A 25,109-nucleotide genomic window follows, 5' to 3' on the forward strand; every position below is an offset into this window, starting at 1 on the left:
ATAGTCAAGTGGGTATAGAGCTGGGGTTGGGTGTAGTCTAGAGAATAGAGGTCTCAGATTGGATCTATCTTCTGTGCAAAGACTGGAGGTACTAACAGTACTTCATTCTAGAATGTAGGGGTACTGTAATTTTGTTTTCTGTTTTGGGTCATAGACTAAGATAGAGTCCCACTTAACATCTTATCTATGTAATAACAAGCCTATTAAACATGGTATATAATAGCAAGCCTATTAAACTACGCTTATTTACATTTGTTATTGACTAGTTTCCCACAGTTTTTATTGGTCAGTTTCTTACAATTATACATTTCATATAGTGAAAGTAAACAAACATATATCTCCTCCAAAGATTTGGCCACTTTGTAGATATAGTGCCTCTTTTTTTATTTTTTAGTCGGACACAATATCTTTATTTATTTTATTTTTTATGTGGTGCTAGGGATTGAACCCAGGGCCTCGCATGTGCTAGGCGAGCGCTCTATCAGTGAGCCACAACCCCAGCCCTAATATAGTGCCTCTTAATATCTAATTTGCACATCCTTAGAGATTAATGAGATCAATTTTCAATTGTTTATAAATTTTAAGTTTCTAATAACTTATGTATCTCTGAGTAAACAAACAGGGTTGCATTAGACTATGGCTCTTTGTTAAATAAATAATAGGTTCCACATATCATAAACCAGTTTATTAGAAATTATTTTGAGATCTTTGTCTCTGATATATGCTTTTTCATTTTATTGGGTAATAAGTATGTCTCGAATCAAGAAAAAGGTGAAAAGATTAAAAAGAGTTATTAGGAAGTTTAGCTACTATTTTAATCATAGTAGCAGTAATTAATTTCAAGTTGTCAGTCAGATTCAGTGGAAAGAGCCTGTATCTGTCACTGGGAGGCCTGTGTTCTAGTTCTTATTCTATCATTTTCTTTATACTCAATCAAGTCTCTGAATTTTGGAAAATGCCAGTTTTTACAACAGAATTATAAGGGTTTGGGGCAAGGTTTGAAACTTTTAAAACCTCTGTTTCAGGAAAGTGTAGGTGTCTAGAAAGGTATGTTGAAAATTCTATAGGTGTTTGGTTTAAATTTTATTTAAAATTTTTAAGAAAATTTAAGTATGTCCTGGACTGCAAGGAAGTACTGCTACCAAAAGAAATAATTGATTATTTTTTATAACTAATTGCCTTTCTGAAACAGGAGTTTTTTCATACTGGACATTCAGACAAAATCCAGAAGTTATTTGAATACGGGTGTGGATCTTAACTGTGTCTAGGGTCCACAACCCTAGATTTCCAGTGTTTGTGTTTGTTTGTCATTGCCCTTGTTTGAATTGTTTCCTGTCAAAGATCCTTACCATCTAGCTTGGATTTGAATTTTTCTGTTTTAGATATGACAAACTTTATACATGAAAAATTGTGATTCTTGAGTGAAATACTGAATGTATGTTTTAATATTTATTTTCTAGGCATATTGTATTTTAGCAGGATCATTGATATCTGAAGGAGGTATGTGCCATCACAAAGTCTCACTGTACAGTGATATATATTGAGCATTCCATTGCTATAGTTTAAGTTCTGTTGATTAAAGAAAACTGTGGAATAGGAATCTAAGGTTTGTCTATTTTTAGGTAAAGAAGTCTTTATATAATGTACTGTGGTTGTTCCTGTAACGGATGTATCAAGAGGAAAGTGTGTTTTGTTCTTTAGTACTGCATAATGCACAAAACATTGGAATACAATATAAAAATATAATCGTACTAGAGTTTTAAACACTCAGCTTTTAAAATTTCAGAAATACACACCTATAATTGTATTATGACATAGAACTGCTAATACGGAATGAAACTTTTTAATTCACTGTTATACCCCTGAAGCATTGTCATTTTGTATGTGTGGCATTCCCTTTGTCTGGTTTTTAAATTATATAATTTTTAATTGACAGATCATATTTGTATGTACTTATGGGGCCCCTCATCTTTGATGGACTATAAAATGGTGATGATATCACCTGCTTCAAAAGACTGGGAGGATCAAAACTGACTGTGTTGTGTTGCCAGGTGTGGTGGTGCACACCTGTAATCGTAGTGGCTCAGGAGGCTGAGGCATGAGGATCATGAGTTCAAAGCCAGCCTCAGCAATGCAAGACCCTAAGCAATTCAGTGAGACCTTGTCTCTAAATGAAATACAAAATAGGGCTGGGAATGTGGCTCGGGGAATGGGTGCCAATCAGTTCAATCCCCAGTAACAACAACAAAAAAGTGACTCTGCTTAGGTGGTACCTGCCAAATAATGGCTATGCAATAAATTAAGTCTGTTGTTATACTCATTTAATGATTATGGTTTAGAAATATGAGATTCATTTTATTATAATGATTAATTGAAGTCTTGATAATGAGTTCATATAGAACTTTTCCTTGTTGCCAACCCTGCCATTAAAGTGCTGTGCTTATTATTAATTTATCTTTTGAGAGTTTGGACGTGTGAAACCTCTTCCTTGCTAATATGAGTGCTTTTCTTTCAGCAACACTTCTTGTTGCAGTAAATGAACTTCGTAGGAGTGCTCAGGCCAAAGGAATGTCATTTTATAAATATGGTATGTGTTTTAGAAGCCAGATATCAGTGTCTCCTTGTTTATTTTCTTAAAATGATCTAAAGCTATTGCTTTGTGCCACTTAGATGGATATAAAATATATCTCAGTGTTTTCCCTATGTGACTCTTACTGAATAAATCAGCCATTTGGAAAAATGTGCACTTGGAGCATATGGGTACTTTCTGTTTGGATTTGACTTAAGTGAACTATTGCATTTCTATATATGCTTACATAACCTGAAAAAGTAATTTGACTTTATATGGCATTTATTGTTGACATTTAAGCCAAAAAATTATGTTTATATTAAACAGAATTTTTAAAATTATGGTCTGTCATACCTTTTTATCTTACTTTATAGTTTGATTTTAAATAGATGCTTACTAAAATGTCCTCTGATAGTAACAAGTTAGATTTTTTACAAATTTTCTTATCTCTTTCTTCATGATTAAGTAATGGAAAGTCGTGATCCTAGTACAAATGTTATATTATTGGAGGATACTGCAGCAGTCTTGGGAGTGACAATAGCAGCCACTTGCATGGGTCTTACTTCTATAACAGGTAAATATTTCTTAAATTACAGATATATTTATTTGTACTACGTACTTCTCAAATATACGGGATTTTTTCCTTATATCATTGAATAATTTTAAACTAATTGTTAAATATTAATTCCATGCTAACCAGTTATTTATGTAAGATATTTGGGCAGTAAAAGTGTTCAGGTTTCTCTGAGTTGCAAGTTTCTCTAATTTAAAAATAAGGAATCCTTGGGATTGGGATTGTGGCTCAGCGGTAGAGCGCTCGCCTAGCACGGGCGGGACCTGGGTTCGATCCTCAGCACCACCTACAAATAAAAGCATAGTGTTGTGTCCATCTACATCTAAAAATAAATAAATAAAAATAAGGAATCCAGTGCGGTGGCATACTCCTATAATCCCAGTGACTTGGGAGGCCGAGGCAAAAGGATCACAAATTCAAAGCCAGCCTCAGCAACTTAGGTCCTGAGCAACTTTGTGACACCCTATCTCAAAATAGGGATGTGGCTCAGTGCTTAAATATCCCTGGGTTCCATTCCCAGTAGCAAAAAAATAAATTAATAAGGAAAGGTATTAGTAGAAGATTTCTATAATACTCTAAACCCTTGTGGCTATAACTTTACCTATAAAAGTATAAATAACATTTGTCCTAGTAACTTTATAAGTTTATTAAGATAGTATGAGAGAGAACTAAAAAAAAAAAAAAAAGCCAGTAATTCTAATAAATAGATATTGTGGCTCTTGTTCACTTGTCTTTTCCTGTTCTTAAGTCCAATAGTAAGTGTTGTTGCCTTTATATTTCCTTAATTCTAAGTTGGTTCCATCTTCATTTTGATAGCTAGTTAGGTCTTTTCAAGGGCCAGTACAATACAGGTAAGTCAGAAAAACTATTTTATTTTCTAAAATGAAAGAACCATTTGGTATGAAAGGCTTAATATGTGGAGTTGGAATTCTCTTGGAATGGAGCTTCTTCCATTCTTTCCCCTTTGTTCTTGCAAATAATTTTAGGTGATTGGCTTCCAGTTCTGCAATGTTTCTTGAAGAGGTCTGAAATACAAATTGTTCTTTCTCATTTTGAATGTACCTTTTGAGACTAAAGGAGCATTTTCTTATGTTCACTGTGATCTGAAGTATTTCTGAAAGTGTTGATTTTATATCCCTTTGTTTTTCTGGTCAACCTATAGTTTGGGGTCTTTTTTTTTTTAACATAAGTTATTAGTGAAAAATTATTTAAGTTTGGATTTGTAAAGAGCATATTTGATCTTGAGTTCTACAACCCTCAATAGATTATGCTTTATACACTTAGTAGAGATAAGTGAGTGTATTTTTTAAATATTATATTTTGGCTACATGTTAATAAAACTAGTATATAAATTCAGATTTCTAGTGAAATAAATATATTTTATCAAGCATTAAAAGTTAAATATTATTTTGATGACATTTTTTCTCTGGAATAAAAAAGACTTATAATTATAAAAGCCATGTAGGTAAAATTTTTATAAAAATTTAAACTGTAGCTTGGCATTGTGGTGCATGTAATCCCAGCAGCTCAGGAGACTGAGGCAGGAGGATGGCAAGTTCAAGGCCATCCTCAGCAACTTAGTGAAACCCTGTCTTAAAAAATAAAAAAGAGCTGGGGATATGGCTCAGTGGTAGAGCACTATTGAGTTCAATCTCCAATACTGCCAACAAAACAAAACATTGGAGGGCTTGGGGAGACACAAAATGCTGAACCTCACCTTTAGAATTTTTTATTCAGAAGGTCTGGGATGACAGCTGAGAATTTTTATTTCTATCAAATTCTCAAGTGTTACTGATAACCCCTGTTACAGGAACCAAACTTTGAGAACCACTACTTTGTGGTACTAGCTAATTATTATCCTTGGTTGAATAAGATCACCCATATCATATTCTGTAGTTCTTAATTTTTTCACAGGATTTTGATAGGAAGGAGGCACAAGAAGATTTTATTTCTTTCAGATTTTGATTCCACAACAGTTTTTTTAGAGTACTACCTATATATCTAAAAGAAATTGACTCTTAATTATATTATTATGTATATGGTATGTCTTCTGAAAATACTCTGAACCTTGACCTATATAATGACCAGACACAAGAAACAGGTCCTAAATAATTAAGCTCATAACACTCTTAGGTAATATAAAGCAGGTTGTACTGTTTCCAATTTTGTAGTTTAGTCAAACTATTAGGAGTCATTAAATGAGGTGACTAAAGGAATTGGGAATTAATTTTATATCCCTTTATTTATTAATTTTGATCGTTTGCTCTCTAAAGTCATTGAAATAATAGAAAATGTTAATTCACTGATTTCTTACATGCTTTATTTAGGCAATCCATTGTATGACAGCCTAGGTTCATTGGGTGTGGGCACCTTATTAGGCGTGGTCTCAGCATTCCTCATCTACACCAACACAGAAGCACTCTTGGGACGATCCATACAACCAGAGCAAGTTCAGCGGCTTACTGAACTCCTGGAGAATGACCCATCAGTAAGGTTAGCCTTATTCTAGTAATGTTGTCAGGACTTGTAAAAACATTGAAAGACTGGAATGTTTGGCTCCAAAGGAAGTTTTGGATTCCTAACCTTTGAAATTTTCTAATCTATTACTTTTCAGAGTTATTGTCTTGGAAGGAAGCAAGAACACTTAGTTTCCTTTTAAATTTTGTATTGTCTTTATTAAAATAAGTCATAGGTGATAAAACGAGAATAGAAGTTTTGCAAAGTAGAAAGTTTTGGATCCTTAATGTGGAACCACTTAAAATCAAACCTTTATATTTATATTTACCTTATATTTGTATTGTAATTATAAGTTGAATATATTAAATGTGAAATAGTATTTATTCATGGGGAAATAATTACCAAAGTAAATGTAATTTATATTGGTTTTGAAAATGAACTTTTAATGTATTTAAATTTTTTCCTTATATTCTTTTTATATTTTTATTTATTTAGTTATTTTTTATTGTTATTTCTTTTATAGTGGTAGATACTGAACCCAAGGCCTCACACATTACTAGTCAAGTGGTCTACTAGTGATCTTTCCCCCATTCCCTATCTTTTAAATTGTGTAAAACTAACTAAAGAACTGAAGATTTAGGAGATAACCAGAAGAGTTGTACTGTTTCCAATTTTGTAGTTTAGTCAAACTATTAGGAGTCATTAAATGAGGTGACTAAAGGAATTGGGAATTAATTTTGTATCCCTTTGTTTATTAATTGCAATCGTTTGCTCTCTAAAGTCATTGAAATAATAGAAAATGTTAATTCACTGATTTCTTACATGCTTTATTTAGGCAATCCATTGTATGACAGCCAGGTTCGTTGGGTCTGGGCACCTTATTAGGCGTGGTCTAATAAGGATTTTAATCTTTATTAGAAGAAATATTAGAATTCTCATGGTGTTTTTTAGTGAAATTTAGCAGCAGTGTGGTTTCATAATGAAGTGGAAAACCAAAACTTTAAAATCTTAATTTGGGGGGCTTGAGGTATAGCTCAGTAGTATAGCATTTGCCTAACATTCTTGAGCCCTCATTTCCATTTCCAGTACCACCAGATTTAATTTGTTATCCCCCTGCCCAGTGTCTTAAGATGGTAGGTTAAATTTTTAATTTGATGTTACTTCTTTTTTTAATATAGACATTTCTAGATATAAATTTTCCTTTAAACACTGCTTTTCTGTATCCAGAAATTTTGATAAGTTGCATTGTTTTGATTCATCTCAAAGTAATTTCTTATTTCCCTTTTTTAAAATTGAATTTTTTCTTACTATATGTTTTTTTTGTTTGTTTGTTTTGTTTGTTTTAGGTACTAGGGACTGAACTCAGGGGCACTTAACTACTGAGCCATATCCCGAGCCCTATTTTGTATTTTTCTAAATTTAGAGACAGGGTCTCACTGAGTTGCTTAGCGCTTCACCATTACTGAAGCTGGCTTTGAACTCACAATCCTCCTGCCTCAGCCAAGCTGCTGGGATTCCAGGCATGCACCATTGTGCCTGGCTGTATTTTTATTGTTAATTGACACATAAGAATTATATATGTTTATGGAACACAGTATGATATTTCCTTCTGTGTCTACTACACCTATTAGCTATTTTGAAGTATACAATTAATTGTTGGCAATTACAGATACTCTACTGTGTTATAACATTTGAAATTATTTTGTATCAAACTACACCCCTGTACCAATTGGTCATCCTCTCTCCAACCCTCCCTAATTCTCAGCATTTAGTAATCACTACTGTGTTTCTATAAGATCGACCTTTTTAGTTTCCTTATACAAGTGAGAACATGTGGGTTTTTCTGAGTGTGCTTATTTTACTTATATTCTACTATGTATACATACCACATTTTCTTTGTATAACCATTGATTGATGCCTAAGTTGATTCCATATCTTGACTGTTGTGAACAGTGCTACTATTAGCATGGCAGGTGCTGTAATCTTCAACATACTGCTTTTCCTTTTTGTTTTTATTTTGTTTGGGGGTGATATTTAGGAATGTATTTTTAATTTCTAAGTATGTGTGAGTTTCCCAAATTATCTATTACTGATTTCTAATTTCGTTCAGTTGTCATCAGAGAATATACTTCATAGTATTTCTGTCCTTTTAAGTTTACTGAGGCTTATTTTATGACCTATATATATTCTATCTTGGATCATATTCTATGTGCACTTGAAAAATGAATATATAGATGTTTGTTAGGTTTATTTGGTTTATAGTGTTCAAGACTGTAGTTTTCCTGTTGGTCTTCCTGATTTGTTCTATCCATTAGAAGTAGGGCCTTGAAGTCTCTAGCTATTATTGTTGAATTGTTTGTTTTTTCCTTTATTTCTTTTTTTGTTTCATTTACTTTGGTGCCCTATTGTTTGACATGTATGCATTTATATTTTTCATATATTATTTACAATTAATGTCTAAAAGACTATAAACTGAAAGATTGGCCAATCTGAAAATTTCTGCAAGAATGAAAATCTGTGGATTAAATTATTTGAGAAAATAAAAGTAATCCAGAAAATTCATGTAATTTTTAAAACAGTATAGTAGTTACTTTGCTGTGTGACAAATTAGCTCAAAACTTAATGGTTTAAATAACCTTTATTATCTGTTTCTATGAGTCAGGAATTCAGGCCCTGCTTTTTTGGGTTCTCTACTTCAGACTTTTTCAGACTATAATCAAAGTGTCATGTCCTAGAGAAGGAGCTACTTCTAAGCATATTTAACTTACAATTGTTGGCAAGATTGAGTTCTTTGCCACATGGACCTCCCCAACATGGCAGCTTGCTTAAGCACTGCATGCAGACTGATAAGGCAGTAGGAATTGAATATGAACAAGAAAAAAAGTCACAGATTAGTTAATTGTTGGAAATGACATCTCATCACTTTGCCATATTCTCTTTGTTCGAAGCAAACCACTAGGTATAACCCATATTCAAGGAGAGGGGGATCACACAGGATACAGGAGGTGGGGTTCTGTCATTGGGGAGCATCTCAGAAATACCTGCCCAACTTTCCCATCTGGAATTATATATAAGAACATGAGAAATGTGTTGGGTGCTTTGATGCATGCTTGTAATACCAATGACTCAGGAAGCTGAGACAGGTGAGTCACAAGTTCAAGACTAGCAACTTTAGCAAGACTCTGTCTCAGAAATTTAAGAGGAGAGGATGGGGATGTAGAGTTTACCCCCTGGGTTCAATTCCTAGCACTAAGAGAAAAAAAAAAAAGGACAACAACAACAACATGGGGGTGGGGGCGGAATCAGAATATATTTACTAGCTACTACTTAAGTTTTAATTAAATAACGAAATGTATTAATACTTTGTGAGGACTGAAGTAGATGTGCCTTTGAAATAAATGAATAAATTACATATTACTTCCTACCAGTCTGGACAAGTTTTATTTTTAACCTGAGATTATATAACTTTATAAATTATTTATCCTTATTTTACCCTAGATAGTTGATAAATACAGCTTCTTTATTTATTTGGATAAAAAATTTTGGACACAATAACTTGCTCAAGATCATTCAGAAATTAGTGTGAAGTGCAAAGTGCTTATAGTCTCACTTAAGCTTCTTCTCTAGTACATCTCTGTGTTCTCAAGATTCACAGTGTTTTGTTATTTCTTATATATCCGGTGAAGAAAAGATATTATGGGATCACAATTGAAAGAAGAAAATTTCTCAACTGTTTTCTAGGAAAGATTTAATTCTTAAGGGTTAGGGCAGGAGGAATGAAAAGTAGTTATACGTGAGCATCCACTTTACTTTCTGAGAGGCAGATGGTGTAATATAAGGACTCCAGGCTTGGATATCTAAAGAGCTAAAGTGTTAGGGAGTCCTATTCTATTAGTTACTAGTTGACTTACCTTGAGCAAGTCACTTATGCCCCTCTGGAACTGTTTCGTCGTTTATAAAATAAAGATATCACCTTACCTATTTTATAAAAGTCATTTATTAAATGCCTACCTTATGTTTAGTACTATATTAAGCATTTTATATATGTGTTAGCTCATTAGTCCCCTCATCAATCCTATGTGGCAGTTATCAGGAGCCCATTCTAAGAATTTTTCTCAGAGTTGTACAAAGACTATTAAAGAAGTTTGTGAATATAAAAGTTATTGGTAGGGCTGGAGTGTACCTCAGTAGTAGAACACTTGCCTAGTATATGCAACATCCTGGTTTAGATCCCCTGCAGCCCACATACAGGCAGAAAAGTAATTAGTGTGCTTTCTATGACACCATTATCAGCAACACATTTTTTGTAAATGGTATTAAGGAAATGACTAAATGAATATATGGGACAAAAGGTTTATGAGATAACAGCAACATTTTAGAAAAACAATTTAGAGTTAGTGTTCTTAATACATGAGCTTTACAACTTACATGTATGGAATAATAAAATAATATTTGTTATATTTGTACCATTGTATGCACAAAAAAACTAAACATCTAGTGAAATTTAGTAAGTGATAGTAAATGATACTTAGTGGTGAATTCTCTGAAGCTATCTTAGTCCTTATTCATTATGGTTAGGAAAAAAATCAAGAATTCTAGACTTTTTGCCATTAGAGTATATATGTGTATATGTATATAAATTTGTATGCATTGTTATTGATTGCAGGGCAATTCATGATGTTAAAGCCACAGATCTGGGATTAGGTAAAGTAAGATTTAAGGCAGAAGTAGATTTTGATGGACGAGTTGTTACAAGATCATATTTGGAAAAACAAGATTTTGACCAAATGCTACAAGTAAGTTTATGTGTCTGTAATTTTCTTATATATCCTATGCTTAGAAAACTTAAATTCTAAGTAAATAAAACTTTTTCTGTTATTGATCTTAAACTCACTTCAGCTGTCAACATCTTAGATTCCAAAATTTGACAGAGAGCCTTTTATTTACTATAGAGTAGGTTGGAGGAGACAATAGAAGAGCAGACTTTTGAAGTTATTCATGCTTGCTATATGCCAGGCATTTTAGCTGTTTTATCTCATTTACTCTTAACCCTGAGAGGTAAAGAAATAACATTTTCATTTTAAAGTATAGATAAATTAAGACAGATTAACTAACTTGCCTGAAGTTTCAGAGTCTTGTTTATGAATTTAGATCTCTCAAACTCCAGAATGTGTGCTTTTTTCTTTATATTAAGCAGTCTCCTCCCACTTTTATTTGAATTTTGCTTTCCATGCTTTGGTTACCCATAGTCAATCACGATTCAAAAATATTAAATGGAAAATAACGGAAATAAACCGTTCATAAACATTAAATTGCTTTTCTGAGAAGTGATGAAATCTTGTGCTCTCCTCCTCGGACATGAATCGTCTCTATATCCAGCATATCCTTGCTATCCATGCTGCCCACCCCCACTTTGGCAGTTGAGAAGGAAGGAGGGGGCCACATTCACATAATTTTTATTACAGTATGTTGTTACAGTTGTTCTATTTCATTGTTAATTTTTGTTGTTACTCTTTTATTGTGCCTAATTTATAAATTGAACTTTATCTTAGGTGTGTGTGTGTGTGTGTATATAATTATATAGTTTTATGTATCTCCTGGGATCTTGAATTTATCACTGTAAAAAGGGGACTGCTGTAGTTTAAAAGATAATTTACAGAATATAATGAACAGTGTAGATTATCACCACGTGCCTTTGTCAGTTGTTAATATTTTGCTATATGGGTTGAGTGTCCCATCTCAAATATTTCAGATTTCAGAAATGTTTCATATTTTAGAGTTGTTTTTTGTTTGTTTTTAAGATCATTTGCATAGACTTGGATCAAACATCCCTAATGTGAAAATCTGAATTGCCTTTTTGTCATCACTTAAAATGTCAAAGCATTTTGGATTTTTGGACTGGGGGGCTCAACCTGTACTGTTAGAAGATCTTAAAAACAGAATAAAGCATTACAAAACCAGCTCAAGCTGGTTTCTCTTCCTAAATCACATTCTCCTTCCTTCATTCCTGGAATTAATTATTATGATGAATTTGGTACCTACCATTTCCATTCATATTTTTATATTTGTCAGCATGTTTTAGCATAATATAAAGCAACATTTTGGATGTTTAAAATGATTTCATATTGTATGTGTATCTCTAAAATTTGCTTAACAGCATGTTGTTATATAATATGCTATATGAATATGCTGCAATTTATGTGTCCTATCTGCAGTCGATAGGCATTATATTCTTTTCAGTGTTAAATTATTTTTAAAAATTCCATGATGGCATTCTCATACATGCTTTGTACTTTATATATGCTTAAATTTCTTTAGGCTAGTATATAGATAGCTAGGTTTAAAATAGGTGAGGGCCACTGAGCATACATTCTTGTCTTCAACTTCCAAAGGTATTGCCAAATTTTTCTCCAAAGTATGTCGATTCGATTCCCACCATCAGCATACCAACATTTCTGTTGCTTCACATTCTTACTAGATTATATTGACAGAATTATCTTTCTTCAGTTTGTCTGTACATTCTAGGAGTTTGTACATTCTAGGAAGGAGGCTATCAGGGTTTGAACTCAGGGCCACTTGACCACTGAGCCACATCCCAGCCCTATTTTTTGTATTTTTTTTCTTTTTTTATTAGTTGCTTAAGACAATACAATGATCTTGACATATCATACATTTGATTCAAATAGGGTATGAATTCTCATTTTTCCACGTGTACAAATTGCAGGATCACATTGTTTACACATCCATGTTTATACGTACAGCAATCCTAGTGTCAGTTGTATTCTGCTGCCTTCCCTATCCCCCCTCCCCTTCCCTCCCATCACTATTCTCTACCCATTCTACTGTGACACTTATCTCTCTCTCTCTCTTTTTTTTTTTTCTTCCCTTCCCCCTCACACCATCGTATATGTATTTTGTGAACCCATGAGGGTCTCCTTCAGTCTTCCGTGCAATTCCCCTTCTCCCTCCCTTTCCCTCCCACCTATTTTTTGTGTTTTAGAGACATGGTTTCACTGAGTTGCTTGGCACTTCACTTTTGCTAAGTCTGTCTTTAACTCACCATCCTCGTGCCTCAGCCTCCTGAGCTGCTAGGATTACAGGAGTGTGCCACTGCGCCCAGCTATTATAGTACTCTTTTCCTTTGTGCTTTTTATCTTGTATGATGAAGCCTTCATTATCCCATTTTCACAAAAATACTCTCTTCTTCTAAAAGGTTTATGGACTTCCATCCTTAGGTCTTTAGTCTAATTGGAGTTGTTTATTTAAAGACCTGAGGTAGAAATTGTCTTAACCCTGATTTGTGAATACTCTTTTATATTTTATAGCTCTTTAGTATTTTATAGAGCTACCTCTGTGTAGCATTGTACTCAATCTTCTTGAACTGAGTTTCTTGGGAAATAGGTGATCCATTGCCTGTATCCTAAAGTTTTTTAAACTTTTTATTTAACTTATCAGTGTTTGTCATAAAATTCTAAAAGGAATTATCAGTGTACCACTGTGATTTTTTTAAATTTTATTTTGTTTTTCTGCTTTTATTTTCTTTACAGGAAATTCAAGAAGTGAAAACTCCTGAAGAGCTAGAGACCTTTATGCTTAAACATGGAGAAAATATTATTGATACATTAGGAGCTGAAGTAGATAGACTTGAGAAGGAACTGAAAGTAAGATATATACATTCATTATAAAAATATCATATTGAGGGGGCTGGGGATGTGGCTCAAGTGGTAGCATGCTCGCCTAGCATGCGTGAAGCACTGGGTTCGATTCTCAGAAACAAAATAAAGATATTGTGTTCACCTATAACTAAAAAATAAATATAAAAAAAGTATTGTATTGAGGGCTGAAGGTTGTGGTTCAGAGGTAGAGTGCTCGCCTAGCATGCATGAGACACTGGGTTTGACCCTCAGCACCACATAAAGTAAAATAAAGACATTGTGTCTACCTATAACTAAAAAATAAATATTAAAAAATATTATATTGATAATGGCAACTATTTTTTGAGTATTCACTCTGGGCTAGATATATCACATGCACACTCTTAAACTCCCAGAAACCCCATAATGGTTAGCTATTTATAGGCAAAATGATTAGGTTAGACAAATTGGATAACTGACCTGAGGAAGTAGGGGAATTACGATTTGAACCTGTTATTCAGTTCCAAATACTGTATTTCTAACGACTGTTCTGTTTGCTTAGTTTCTAAAATAGCAAAATTGTTTGTTTCTTTTTCTTTCTTTCTTTTTTTTTTGGTGCTGGGGATCAAACCCAGGGCCTTGTACATGCAAGGCAAGCACTCTACCAACTGAGCTATATCCCTAGCCCGGTTTTTTGTTTCTTTTTAAATAAGCATTTTGAAAGTTCCTAAAGAAAGATAAAAGGGAAACTTTTGAATGTGATCAAAAGTTAAAACAAATAAAATATGACCTTAAAAATACACATTTAGGCGGGACTAGGGATATAACTCAATTGATAGGGTGCTTGCCTCACATGCCCAAGACCCTGGATTCAATCCCCAGCACCACCAAAAAACAAAACAAAACAAAAATTTACACATATAGGGGTTGAGGTTGTGGCTCAGTGGTAGAGCATGTGTGCCTAGCATGTGTGAGGCACTGGGTTCGAGCCTCAGCACTTCATAAAAAATAAAATAAAGGTATTGTTTCCATCTACAATTAAAAAAAAATTTTAAAATATACAGACACCTTGATTTTAGTCCACCTGATTTTTTTGATGTTTATTTGTATTAATTTGGAGATTTTAGTTGTGTTGCTGAACTATCTGATCAGGTTGCCTTTAAAAATGTCTCTGTTCTTAAATTGCCATTTATTGACATTTGAGTTCTGTTTGTTCACAGTGCATAAACACTTGTAAATGACCTTTAATATATAATATAGTTGGTGAAGGCAGTGCATTCTTCAGTTGATGTTGACCATTCTTTAGTTTTGTTAAAAATTTGAAGGGAAAAAAAACTACTCTGCTTTACTATCTTTGTGAATTTAGATAAATGATTACATTAATAGTAAAGAAGACTTTGTTAATATTGTTGGCATTATAGTTCACAAACTTACCTGATATAATTTTTGGAGTTTTTAAATGAGCATTTCTCAAATATTTTGGTCTTAGGACTCTTTTTATTCTTTTTTTTTTTCTAATTTTTATTGTTGGTTGTTCAAAACATTACAAAGTTCTTGTCTTTTTATTCTTAAAAATTATTGAGAATCCAATATCTTTTATTTGTTTGAGTTATAGTTACTGATATTTTCAAATCACACATAAAACTGAGAAATTTAATAATATTTATCCATTCCTTTCTACATAAGCATATGTTACTATATATAATATTTTAATGAAAAATAATTTTTCCAAAATGGGAAGAAAAATAGTTAAAGGAGTGATATTATTTTACATTTTTAAAAAAACTCCCTTATACCTACCAGTATAAGATAGAGTTCCGTATCTGCCTCTGCATTTAATGTGTAGTGATTTGATTATTTTGGTTGAAGAACATGAAGAAAAGGGAGGAATATTCTTACAGTCTCTTAACACAATTCGAATATTATCTTTTGATGCTATATCCAAATCTGGCAGCCAGTAAGGAATCTGAAACCTTATCAGTGAACTTCTCACAAGTTACTTGTGCAGTTAGGGGACACTTTCTATAAAGACTGCCCTTGCTTCCAAATTCCAATTGTGAGTTTTGAGAGTGCCAGGACTACCCAAAGGTCTGATAATTCACTTAAAGGACTCCCAGAACTCATTGAATGGTGTAATTCTCATAGTTATGGGGTTCGTTGTGGTGGTGATGGTGGTAGTAGTTGTACTAGGGATAGAATCCATGGCCTGTCGTATGCTTGGCAAACACTCTATCCCTGATTTACATCCACATCCCCATTGTTAGGGTTTAATGTAGGGAAAGAATACATATAAAATTAGTCAAGGGAAGAAGGACATAGGATAGAGATCCAGGAAAGTTCCAAAAGTTGGAGCTTCAGTTGTCCCTTTCCTGTTGAGTCATGGACATTACTTTCCTGGCAATGGAATGTGATGGTAGCATGGGGTGTTGCCAACTAGGGAAGCTCATCTGAGACTTGATGTCTATAGGTTTCATTGGGGACCATGGTTGACTGCTTGAGTAAACCCTTTGACTCCTACTCTACCAGAAGTAGTAGATAACTGTGGGACCAAAACTCCTCGTCATAAGTCTCATAGTTAGACTACAAAGTGGCCAACACTCTCCAGATAAACAAAGACACTCTTAGGACATTTCATGGGTTTAGAAACCACCTCCCAATGATTGAAAGGGAAAAAAAAAAAAAAAAACAGTTCTTTTTTTTAGGTAAGATTAATTCTCTAGTATGCATTGCTATGCTATGCTAATATCTATCAGTTTGTCTTTGTATTCTGAATATATCTTTTACCTGTGCATGATTCTATAACATAAATTGGTATACTGACTTATGCAGATCCTTTGAATGGTGTTCACGTTATTTTTTAAAAATCAGTTTATTCAGCTCACAACTGAATAAATCACAGGAGTACTTTCTTGTGATATTGTACCTCAGTATGATATAGGGCTTTATACTTCTCAATTTTTTTTTTTTTTTGCTCATTTTGGGCTTAAATCTGTTAATAAATAAGCAGCCTCATATACAAATGAAGTGTATGAGTACCTTTTGAGGTGTTAGGAATGTCTTCTCTGCACTTTCCCCACTCACAATTTCATGTGCACAAAAATATACATGTGTACATACACAGGCAGTCTTTCTGAGATGCTAATGAATAAAATCCCAGGAGTAGTAGACTGCTTTTTTGTTGTTGTTCTAATTAGTTATACATGATAACAGAATGCATTTTGATTCATTGTACACAAATGGAGCACAGCTTTTCATTTTTCTGGTTGTATGTGATGTAAGAGTCATACCACATGTGCAGTCATACATGTACTTAGGGTAATGATGTTCACCTCATTCCACCATCGTTCCTGTCCTTTCCCTCCCTCCCCTTTGCCCAATCAAAGTTCCTCCATTCTCCCCACACTGCTTTCCCCCCACATTATAGATCAGCATTCACTTATCAGAGAGAACATTCAGCCTTTGTTTTTTGGGATTGGCTTACATCACTTAGCATGATATTCTCCCAGTTCCATCCTGCAAATGCCATAATTTTATTCTCTTTAAATGCTCAGTAATATTCCATTGTGATTATGTGCCACAGTTTCTTAATCCATTCATTTAAATCAATGGATGTGTAACTGATGTGATTCTGCAATCTGTATACGGGGTAAAAATGGGAGTTCATAACCCACTTGAATCAAAGTGTGAAATATGATATATCAAGAACTATGTAATGTTTTGAACAACCAACAATAAAAATTAAAAAAAAAAGGTTGGTTCCACAGTTTACCTATTGTGAATTGAGCTGCTATGAACATTGATGTGGCTGTGTCACTATAGTATGCTGATTTTAAGTCCTTTGGGTATAGACTGAGAAGTGGGATAGCTGGTTCAAATGGTAGTTCCATTCCTAGTCTTCTAAGAAATCTCCATACTGCTTTCTATAGTGATTGCACCAATTTGCAGTGCCACCAGCAATGTATGAGTGTACCTTTTTCTCCACATCCTCGCCAACACTTATTGTTGCTTGTATTCTTGATAATTGTTACTCTGACTGGAGTGAGATGAAATCTTAGAGTAATTTTGATTTGCATTTCTGTAATAACTAGAGAAGTTGAACATTTTTTCATATATTTGTTGATTGGTTGTATATCTTCTGAGAAGTGTCTGTTCAGTTCTTTAGCCCATTTATTGATTGAGTTATTTATTTTTTTGGTGTTAAGGTTTTTGAGTTCTTTATATATCCTGGAGATCAGTGCTGTATCTGATGTGCATGTAGTAAATATGTTCTCCCATTCTGTGGTCACTCTCTTCACATTATTTATTGTTTCCTTTGATGAAATATACTTCTCCATTTTATCACAGTATTTTTTTAAATTTTTTTAATGTGCTGAGGACTGAACCCAGTGCCTCACACACATGTGAGGCAAGCACTCTACCACTGAGTCACAACCCCAGCCCTGTATCACAGTATTTTTAAAAGTGGACTGTCTAGTGAGGTTTAATAAAATTGACACATTTTACTAGTTTATGAGGGGTATTTTAAAGTGAAAGTGGGTTTTTTTCCCCTTGAGTATGTAGCAGTAAAGGAACACATTAACAACTAATACAGTTCCATTTGCCTTGAACTGTGCAAAGGTGCCAGTGGTTTTACCCACCATTGTTTTTATGCCATCATAGGAAATAGCAGCATCTTAGTTATGTATTATTTACTATGAAAAGTTTTAAAAATTTATTTAGTATTAAGTGTACACAAAATCTTTTATTTATATGTGGTGCTGAGGAACGAACCCAGTACCTCATGGATGCCAGGCAAATGCTCTACCACTGAGCCATAACCCCAGCCCCAAGTTCTAGAATTTTAAGCCAAAAATATCACCTATTCTAAAACTCATTGAAATTACTCAAGAGATGGCTAATGGCTATGCAGAATTATAGTATTAAAAAGAAGTATTCCTAAAGTTCAAACATTGAGCTTCAGTTGTCCCCTTTCCATGGAGTCAAAAGTAACTATTAATTAGTAATTTGTTAATTATTCAATAACATTAAGTAATTCAACAGTAATTACAAACTAAAATTAGAAGAACACCATGAGGGGGCTGGGGATGTGGCTCAAGCGGTAGCACGCTCGCCTGGCATGCGTGCAGCCCGGGTTCGATCCTCAGCACCACATACAAACAAAGATGTTGTGTCTGCCGAAAACTAAAAAATAAATATTAAAAAATCTCTCTCTCTCTCTCTCTCTCTCTCTCTCTCTCTCTTTAAAAAAAAGAAGAACACCATGAGATATTTAAAAATGAGGGACTATCCAATATATAAAATTTTAGTTTTTGAAAGAAAATCAGTTTATTTTCACGAGTACAAAGAATTCTATTCATGTACTCCTTTTTTTTGGCTTAAAATTCTAGAACTTGGAGCTGGGGTTATGGCTCAGTGGTAGAGCATTTGCCTGGCATCCATGAGGTACTGGGTTCGTTCCTCAGCACCACATATAAATAAAAGATTTTGTGTACACTTAATACTAAAAAAAATTTTTAAATTCTAGAACTTGCCTAATTTTATATAAAGATATTAAAAATAATAAAATCTAATTATAAATTCTGATACTATAAAGTGGAAGTTACAAAATTTTTATAAAATTGTAAAAAGTATCAATTTGTAAAATATTATTTTGAAGTTTTTTGAACCATCTGTTTTAATTTTTTTCCTTTTGTTCTACCTTTGTGTTTTAGTGTGTGGGTTGACCTGTCTTCCCATCCCTTCATGAAGTTTTTTATATTTGAAATGATTTTTTTTCCTGCAAGGGAGATGAAACAATTCCATTGGAATTAATTCAGTGGGAGACTGCCATAACATTTGTAAATTCCTTTAAGTAATGTTTCAGTTAAATGCTCTGCTCTTTATCTGTGCTCTTCTAGTTGCATTCTCCTAACGGCATTTTCTTGACTTCAGCCTACAGCATTGCAAATAAAATCACACGATTTGGTTTTTATCTCTGTATGAGTTGTTGAAATAAAATCTGTCTGTGATCAGTAAAATGGTCCAGTTCACATTGAGCAGTATGTGAGACATAGTAGTTCCAAAAGTATTTATTGAATAAAAGAAAATTTTAAGTGGGGCACTAATTATTGATTCGTTAGTTCTGTGTAACAAATAGCAGTTCTACTATGCCCGTGATGTCTTGTTATAAAGTAAACATTGAATTTTCAGGATATTAATACTTTTTCTTTTATGCATTCATTCAGCAAATGTGTGTGCATACATTTTGCATTGTGCACATATTTTTTTTACAAATGTTGTTAGTTTTCTATCTGAAACCTATTTTCAAAATTAGAGAAAATTAACCTTGGGGTTCTTTTCCTTGAGATAAGATTTTTTATCACAGTGATTTTAAATAGAATAATACCATATTTCTCAAGAACAGCTAAATATTTGATGTCATACTGGGATAGGTAAGGGTTTCTTTTTTTTTAAGAGAAAAAAATAAAAAATTTTTATTCTATTTAAGAAGTTCTGGAGACGGAATAGTGTTAGGTAAAAAAAAAAAAAAATTGAGAACAAAACTGTTCTCTGTGTTTGGGTAGCCCTGACCACTCTCACCCTAGGATCCAAGAAGAAATTACCCCCAGGCACACTTGAACAAAACTTAGTTACAAGAAAAATTCTTGTGTACAGTTTTGTTTTTTTTTTTTTTTTTAGTGTTTTATTAGTTGTTAGTGGACCTTTTTTTTATGTGGTGCTGAGAATCGAACCCAGTGCCTTACACATGCTAGGCAAGTGCTCTACCACTGAGCCACAACTCCAGCCCTCTTGTGTACAATTAATAAAATGCTGTGGCAGAGCTAAACTCTAGTGTTTACACCAGATTTCAGTTTTTATAACTTAATTCCTTTAGGATAAGTAATACACGTGGCCCCAGGATATTAGTTTTTAAACTAGAAGTTATTAATCCTGACTGATCATTGGGATCACTTAGAGCAGGTTTTTTTTTTTTCCCGCTAATTTAGTTTTACAGTTTTTATCAAATAATGCCCAAAGTTCATAGTCAAACAGAACTGAGAAGCTTGTAACAAAGATAAGAATCACCTGCCTCATTCTGCTTATTCCTTAATTCTACTCTCTGAGATGGCTGTTTTTAATATTTGTAGTATTTCTTTTTGTTTATATGCCATATTTCTATGTAAATCTTATACTGCTTCTCCTGATTTAACATTATTTATTTCCTCTTTGCTGGGTATAGCTTTTATATACTCCTTTTATATACTCCTGTACATCTTCTAGTCTAATTGGGGGACATTATCCCCCAAATAGAGTTAGATATGTCCTTCCTTTATATACCCTTAGTAAAAAGAAGCCCAAAACCTTTACTTTACTCTGTAGTAGCAGAGTATTAACTTGCCTGCTTACTTATCCAGATCCCTTACTAAACATAAATCTATTGAAGACAAATACTGTTTTTTGTTATAGAATTGAAATTCCTTAATCTAGCATATGGTAAAATTTAACAATCTGGTTGCTGCCTGTCTTTTTAGCCCTTCTTGTAGTCTCTGTGCCAACTCCACCATAGTGCCACAATCTACTTTCTGGGCTCTCTTCCTTTGCTCATACAATTTTTTTTCCTACCCAAACACTCTTACTCATCTCTCTAGAAGACTTACCACATTCGTGTCTAACTTAGATTATTATGTCTTCAGTTAAATCTTTCTGGATTGCATGAGCAAAAATAACTGCACTCTCATTTTTATTCCTAGTGTTTAGTATACTGTAATAGGAGACTGTATTAAGGCTTGAAATCTATCCCCATTATATCATTTACTAAGAATTTGACCTTACATTAGTTAATTTCTTCAAACTTCAGTTTTTCTAGGCATAAGATGGAAATAATAATAATGTTATGATAAGGATTTTAGAATACACACATCTGTACATAAAACCTGTAGCACAGTACTGAAATGAATAAGTGCTCACTAAACATTAAATGTTATTCTGTAATACTTTATATCATAGGTGAGAATTGCTTCACTTATCTTCATGGCTGACCTAAGTCCTTTAGGGTCAATATCAGTCTTATTTAATGATCATAGCTTCACTTTCTAGCATAGTACCTGCCCCAAGACTAAACGGATTGGTATTGACATCCATCAAATGAGTGGTTATGAATTCATTGTTTCTTATTACAATTGTTTTGCAGTGATTTTCGTTTTTATCACAAAAGACAGCATATTTCTAATGCTTTGGCAATGCTTGGCACATACAAGATCCTTAATGCATTTTGCATTTCTTAAGACATGAACAGACTCAGGGTGGTAGAACCATTTACTGTACTGTTTGTAGTGTGTCTGTTCACCTCTTTGCCTTTTTCCTTATGCAAATATTTCTCTGGTTAGTATGCTATAGTAAAATAGTTTGATCAAATGTTTCCAGTAGCTCTAGTGATCAAAAGAAATTTTTTTAAAATAGAGGTTTTATTTTACTGAATAATGTGATAATTTTTCTTTCCAGAAACGAAATCCTGAAGTTCGGCATGTAGATTTGGAGATACTTTAACCTTGATGGGGTCTTGGAAATGAGCTTGTCTAGCCATTCTACAAAGCACGTTTTCCTGCTTCTTCCCATACTAAAGGAGTCAGCGCCATTCAGAAGCCATTTCCTTTTTCAAGACAGAGGAAATATTTTATGTAAAGAGCAATTGAACAGGCCACAGAACTAAAACTTCTTTCTTCTAATCATGTTTTTTGTGCTTCAGTAGGGGACACTTTGGTTATTTCAGTTGTTCATAATTTCATTTTAGCCTGTCAGTGTGTATTATACCTTGCAATCATGTTTTCTTTCTTCACATTGGTAAAAAATAAGTGGCATCCATAGGATTATAACTTTTAATTTTGTTCCTACTGAAGATTTTACTCCATCAAAATCTGCCAATCTTGACTATTCTGGCTAAATTTGGTTCAGGGTTTATAAACAGTCACTCTCTTTCAAAGTCTGTCTTTCCTAATACAATGTAGAAATTATTTCTTTCTACGCACCTTGTTATTTTGACCTGAGCATTGAGAAGAGTCCTTCTTTCCTAACCTAAACTCTTTATCCAGATATTCATTCCAGAAGTGGTTTAGTTATTACTGAATTAAGTGAAGACATTTCAGTACTCTTTTATATCATAGAAGTTGCCATTTTGTAAAAATTTCTCATTTCTCTTTTTTTCCCTTATTTGGTTTAATTTTTCTAAAGTTAAGAGATATAAAGTAATCCTAAACATTTCCATGGGTCAGTGTAATGGTTGTTTCTTTTCTTTTCTCTCTTTTTTTCTTTCTTTTTTTTTTGGGGGGGGGGTGGGATAAACCGGCTTCAGTACTGTAATGTTTATTTTCTGGGAGATAATGCATTTATAAGCATTTTAATATTCTGCAAAATGAACTAGAAATATTTATAATTTTACAGACAGGACAGCATTTCATTTTTAATTTATTTAAATGGAGGCACTACTTATGTAAATTTGAACTGTGGGATATTTCTTGCTTTGAGAGAGAAGTAAATCTCTTACACTGAAACTTATGTCATGATTTTGTATCATATGGTAGTCGTCAGTGTATCTGTGAGTTTCTTGCAGTTACAAGTGGGCATTCAGCATAATATATTGGGCTATAACATATTATTGTAAGTAAATAGTTTTCTAATGACCATAAAGTATCAAGGTGAAGAAAACATGTAATTCAAGTAATTAAAAATTTTAGTGAAAAACTACAGCTGTCTCCATCAAAACAAGTCATATGCACTTTAAAATGTCCAGGTAACAGTGAGCATTGTTCATGCCAGAATGGTGGCTACTGGTCTTTGCTGAGTGAGACCTGCAGACCTAACTACCTGTGTGAGGTCAGGGTCTTAAAGCTAATATGGAAGTTTATAAATTATAGCAAATTGTAATCCTGGAAACAAAAAATAAATCTTTGACTAAAGGGTTTGTTTTGGTAATTTTTAATCTAGTACTGTCATTTACTGGAAGATTGTGAGAATTGACATTGTACTTCTTTTGGTAATGCTCTACATTTTAATAAGGTAACAATTCAGTCTTATTTTAATATATAAAATCATTGAGCTGGGGATGTAGCTCAGTAGTCAAGTGCTTGCCTTAGCATGCATAAGGCCCTTGGTTCAGTTCCCAGCACTAGAAAAAATAAATAAACACACACACACATATATTTCCATATATCCAACATTTATCATTTGATTATCTGTTCTTATACTTTGATTCCTCATCCCTAGTTTTTTTAATCTTTATTATTTACCTGTTATGATTACCATGCTATACATTCTGCCTTCTTTCTCCATCCCCTTTCCCACCTGCCATTTGTTACTATATGTCATTGCTACATGGGATAGTCCAAATTACATACAACTTCCTACAAGTAAAATTACTCTTAGGTTTTTCACAGTTAGATAAGAATAATTAACTTGTTTTTTAAGAGACTATCAAAGTTGATGCTCAGAAGTTATTCCAATTTTTTTTTTTAAGAATTCTCTAGAAAAGGCCAATTCCTACTATGTCTTCAGATTTTCTAAACTGATTTTGGTTGAGGTCATACTATTCTTAAGTAATTGAAAACTTATGTTGCTGTTTTTTTCTACTTCTAATGTTTTAAAGTTTGTTTACATAAATTTGACACAAAGGAGTACAAATGTCTAGAAATTTTGAGGATTGCTGTGAAATCAGGAAATGTGTTTTATCCTTTTTTTTCTTTTTTCCTTTAAACTAGAGTCACATTGCAAATTTAAAACCAGGGGATTTGGGGCCTCTTTCTTTAAGACAATATCTTGTTTTACCAATCTCTTGTTTCTGTCTTTTAAGTCTTCCTCTGATCCTCCATTGCATTTGAACATTTAGTGTATAATTTTTTTTTTTTTTAGTTGGAAACATTTCTTTATTTTATATTTATGTGATGCTGAGGATCGAACTCAGTGCCTCACACATTCTAGGCAAGCGCTCTACCTCTAAGCCACAATCCCAGCCCTAAATTTTTTTTTAAACTTTTTTAGGTACCAGGGGATTGAACTCAGGGGCACTCAACCACTGAGCCCCATCCCCAGCCCATTTTGTATTTTATTTAGAGCCAGGTTCTCATGAGCCACTGGGATTACAGATATGTGCCTTAAGTATATGAATTTTAATGTTTTCAAGGGAAATGTTCTTTGTTGGAGAATAATTACAGAATTAATGTTGGACAGAATGGAGGAACAGTCAAGGACCCAAGTTGTGATATATCTGTTTTCAGCTTTGGCTATTAATGGATCTCTAGCTAACTAGACATAGCAGCCCCAAACTTTCTTTATAAGTACATTTTCAGATTATGGCCATGGGAAGATAAGAAGTGAGGACCTATTTTTAAGTGGAACATCTTGGTGGTCATTAGCATTCAATTTCAGAGAGCTATGTTCTGGACATGTACTAAGGAATCTGTGAGAATCAGACTGGAGATTTTTTTTAATTTTTCAAAAACAAAATCTTTGAACACACATACACACACACACAGACTCTCTCTCATTTGCCCCAAATCACCCAAAGTAACAAAATGTCATAAGTCAGGTTTTTCAACATACGGTTTTCACTGTTCTCATAATTATCTCATAATTTGGATAATGCTTTTGCTAAAATTACACCTTCTAAAGAAAGGCTTATGTTTTAAATCTGATAACTTTTGAGGTAGAATGCTGGGAACTAGAGAAAATTGCAAAGGCATTTGGAATTTATATTATCTTCTTAGATTGCATTTGTCAAGCCTTGGCAGCATTTCTTTTAAATGTGATGACCCCCAATTTGCCAAACTGTCAGGAGTCAGTGAAGCAAGGAATTGAAGGTAAAATGTTGATTCAAAGATTGTCTCCCCTAAATCCCTCATCCCTG

At 33.4% G+C, this 25,109-nt stretch overlaps 1 protein-coding gene across 1 annotated transcript in view; it reads left to right on the forward strand.

Annotated features, from left to right (window-relative positions):
* The window catches only part of Slc30a9 (solute carrier family 30 member 9), an 85,384-nt gene extending 62,218 nt beyond the window's left edge, over positions 1 to 23,166 (forward strand). Inside the window, exons 12-18 of the mRNA XM_027938467.2 lie at positions 1,461 to 1,500; positions 2,516 to 2,587; positions 3,036 to 3,143; positions 5,471 to 5,636; positions 10,267 to 10,396; positions 13,148 to 13,261; positions 21,716 to 23,166. Of these exons, the coding sequence (XP_027794268.2) occupies positions 1,461 to 1,500; positions 2,516 to 2,587; positions 3,036 to 3,143; positions 5,471 to 5,636; positions 10,267 to 10,396; positions 13,148 to 13,261; positions 21,716 to 21,760 (675 nt within the window). The 3' untranslated portion in view covers positions 21,761 to 23,166. The remainder of the gene's footprint in view (positions 1 to 1,460; positions 1,501 to 2,515; positions 2,588 to 3,035; positions 3,144 to 5,470; positions 5,637 to 10,266; positions 10,397 to 13,147; positions 13,262 to 21,715) is intronic.
* The last annotated feature ends 1,943 nt before the right edge of the window (positions 23,167 to 25,109 follow it).

Source organism: Marmota flaviventris, chromosome 7 (genome assembly GCF_047511675.1).
Source record: "Marmota flaviventris isolate mMarFla1 chromosome 7, mMarFla1.hap1, whole genome shotgun sequence".
In the NCBI taxonomy this organism is placed as follows: Eukaryota; Metazoa; Chordata; class Mammalia; order Rodentia; family Sciuridae; genus Marmota; species Marmota flaviventris.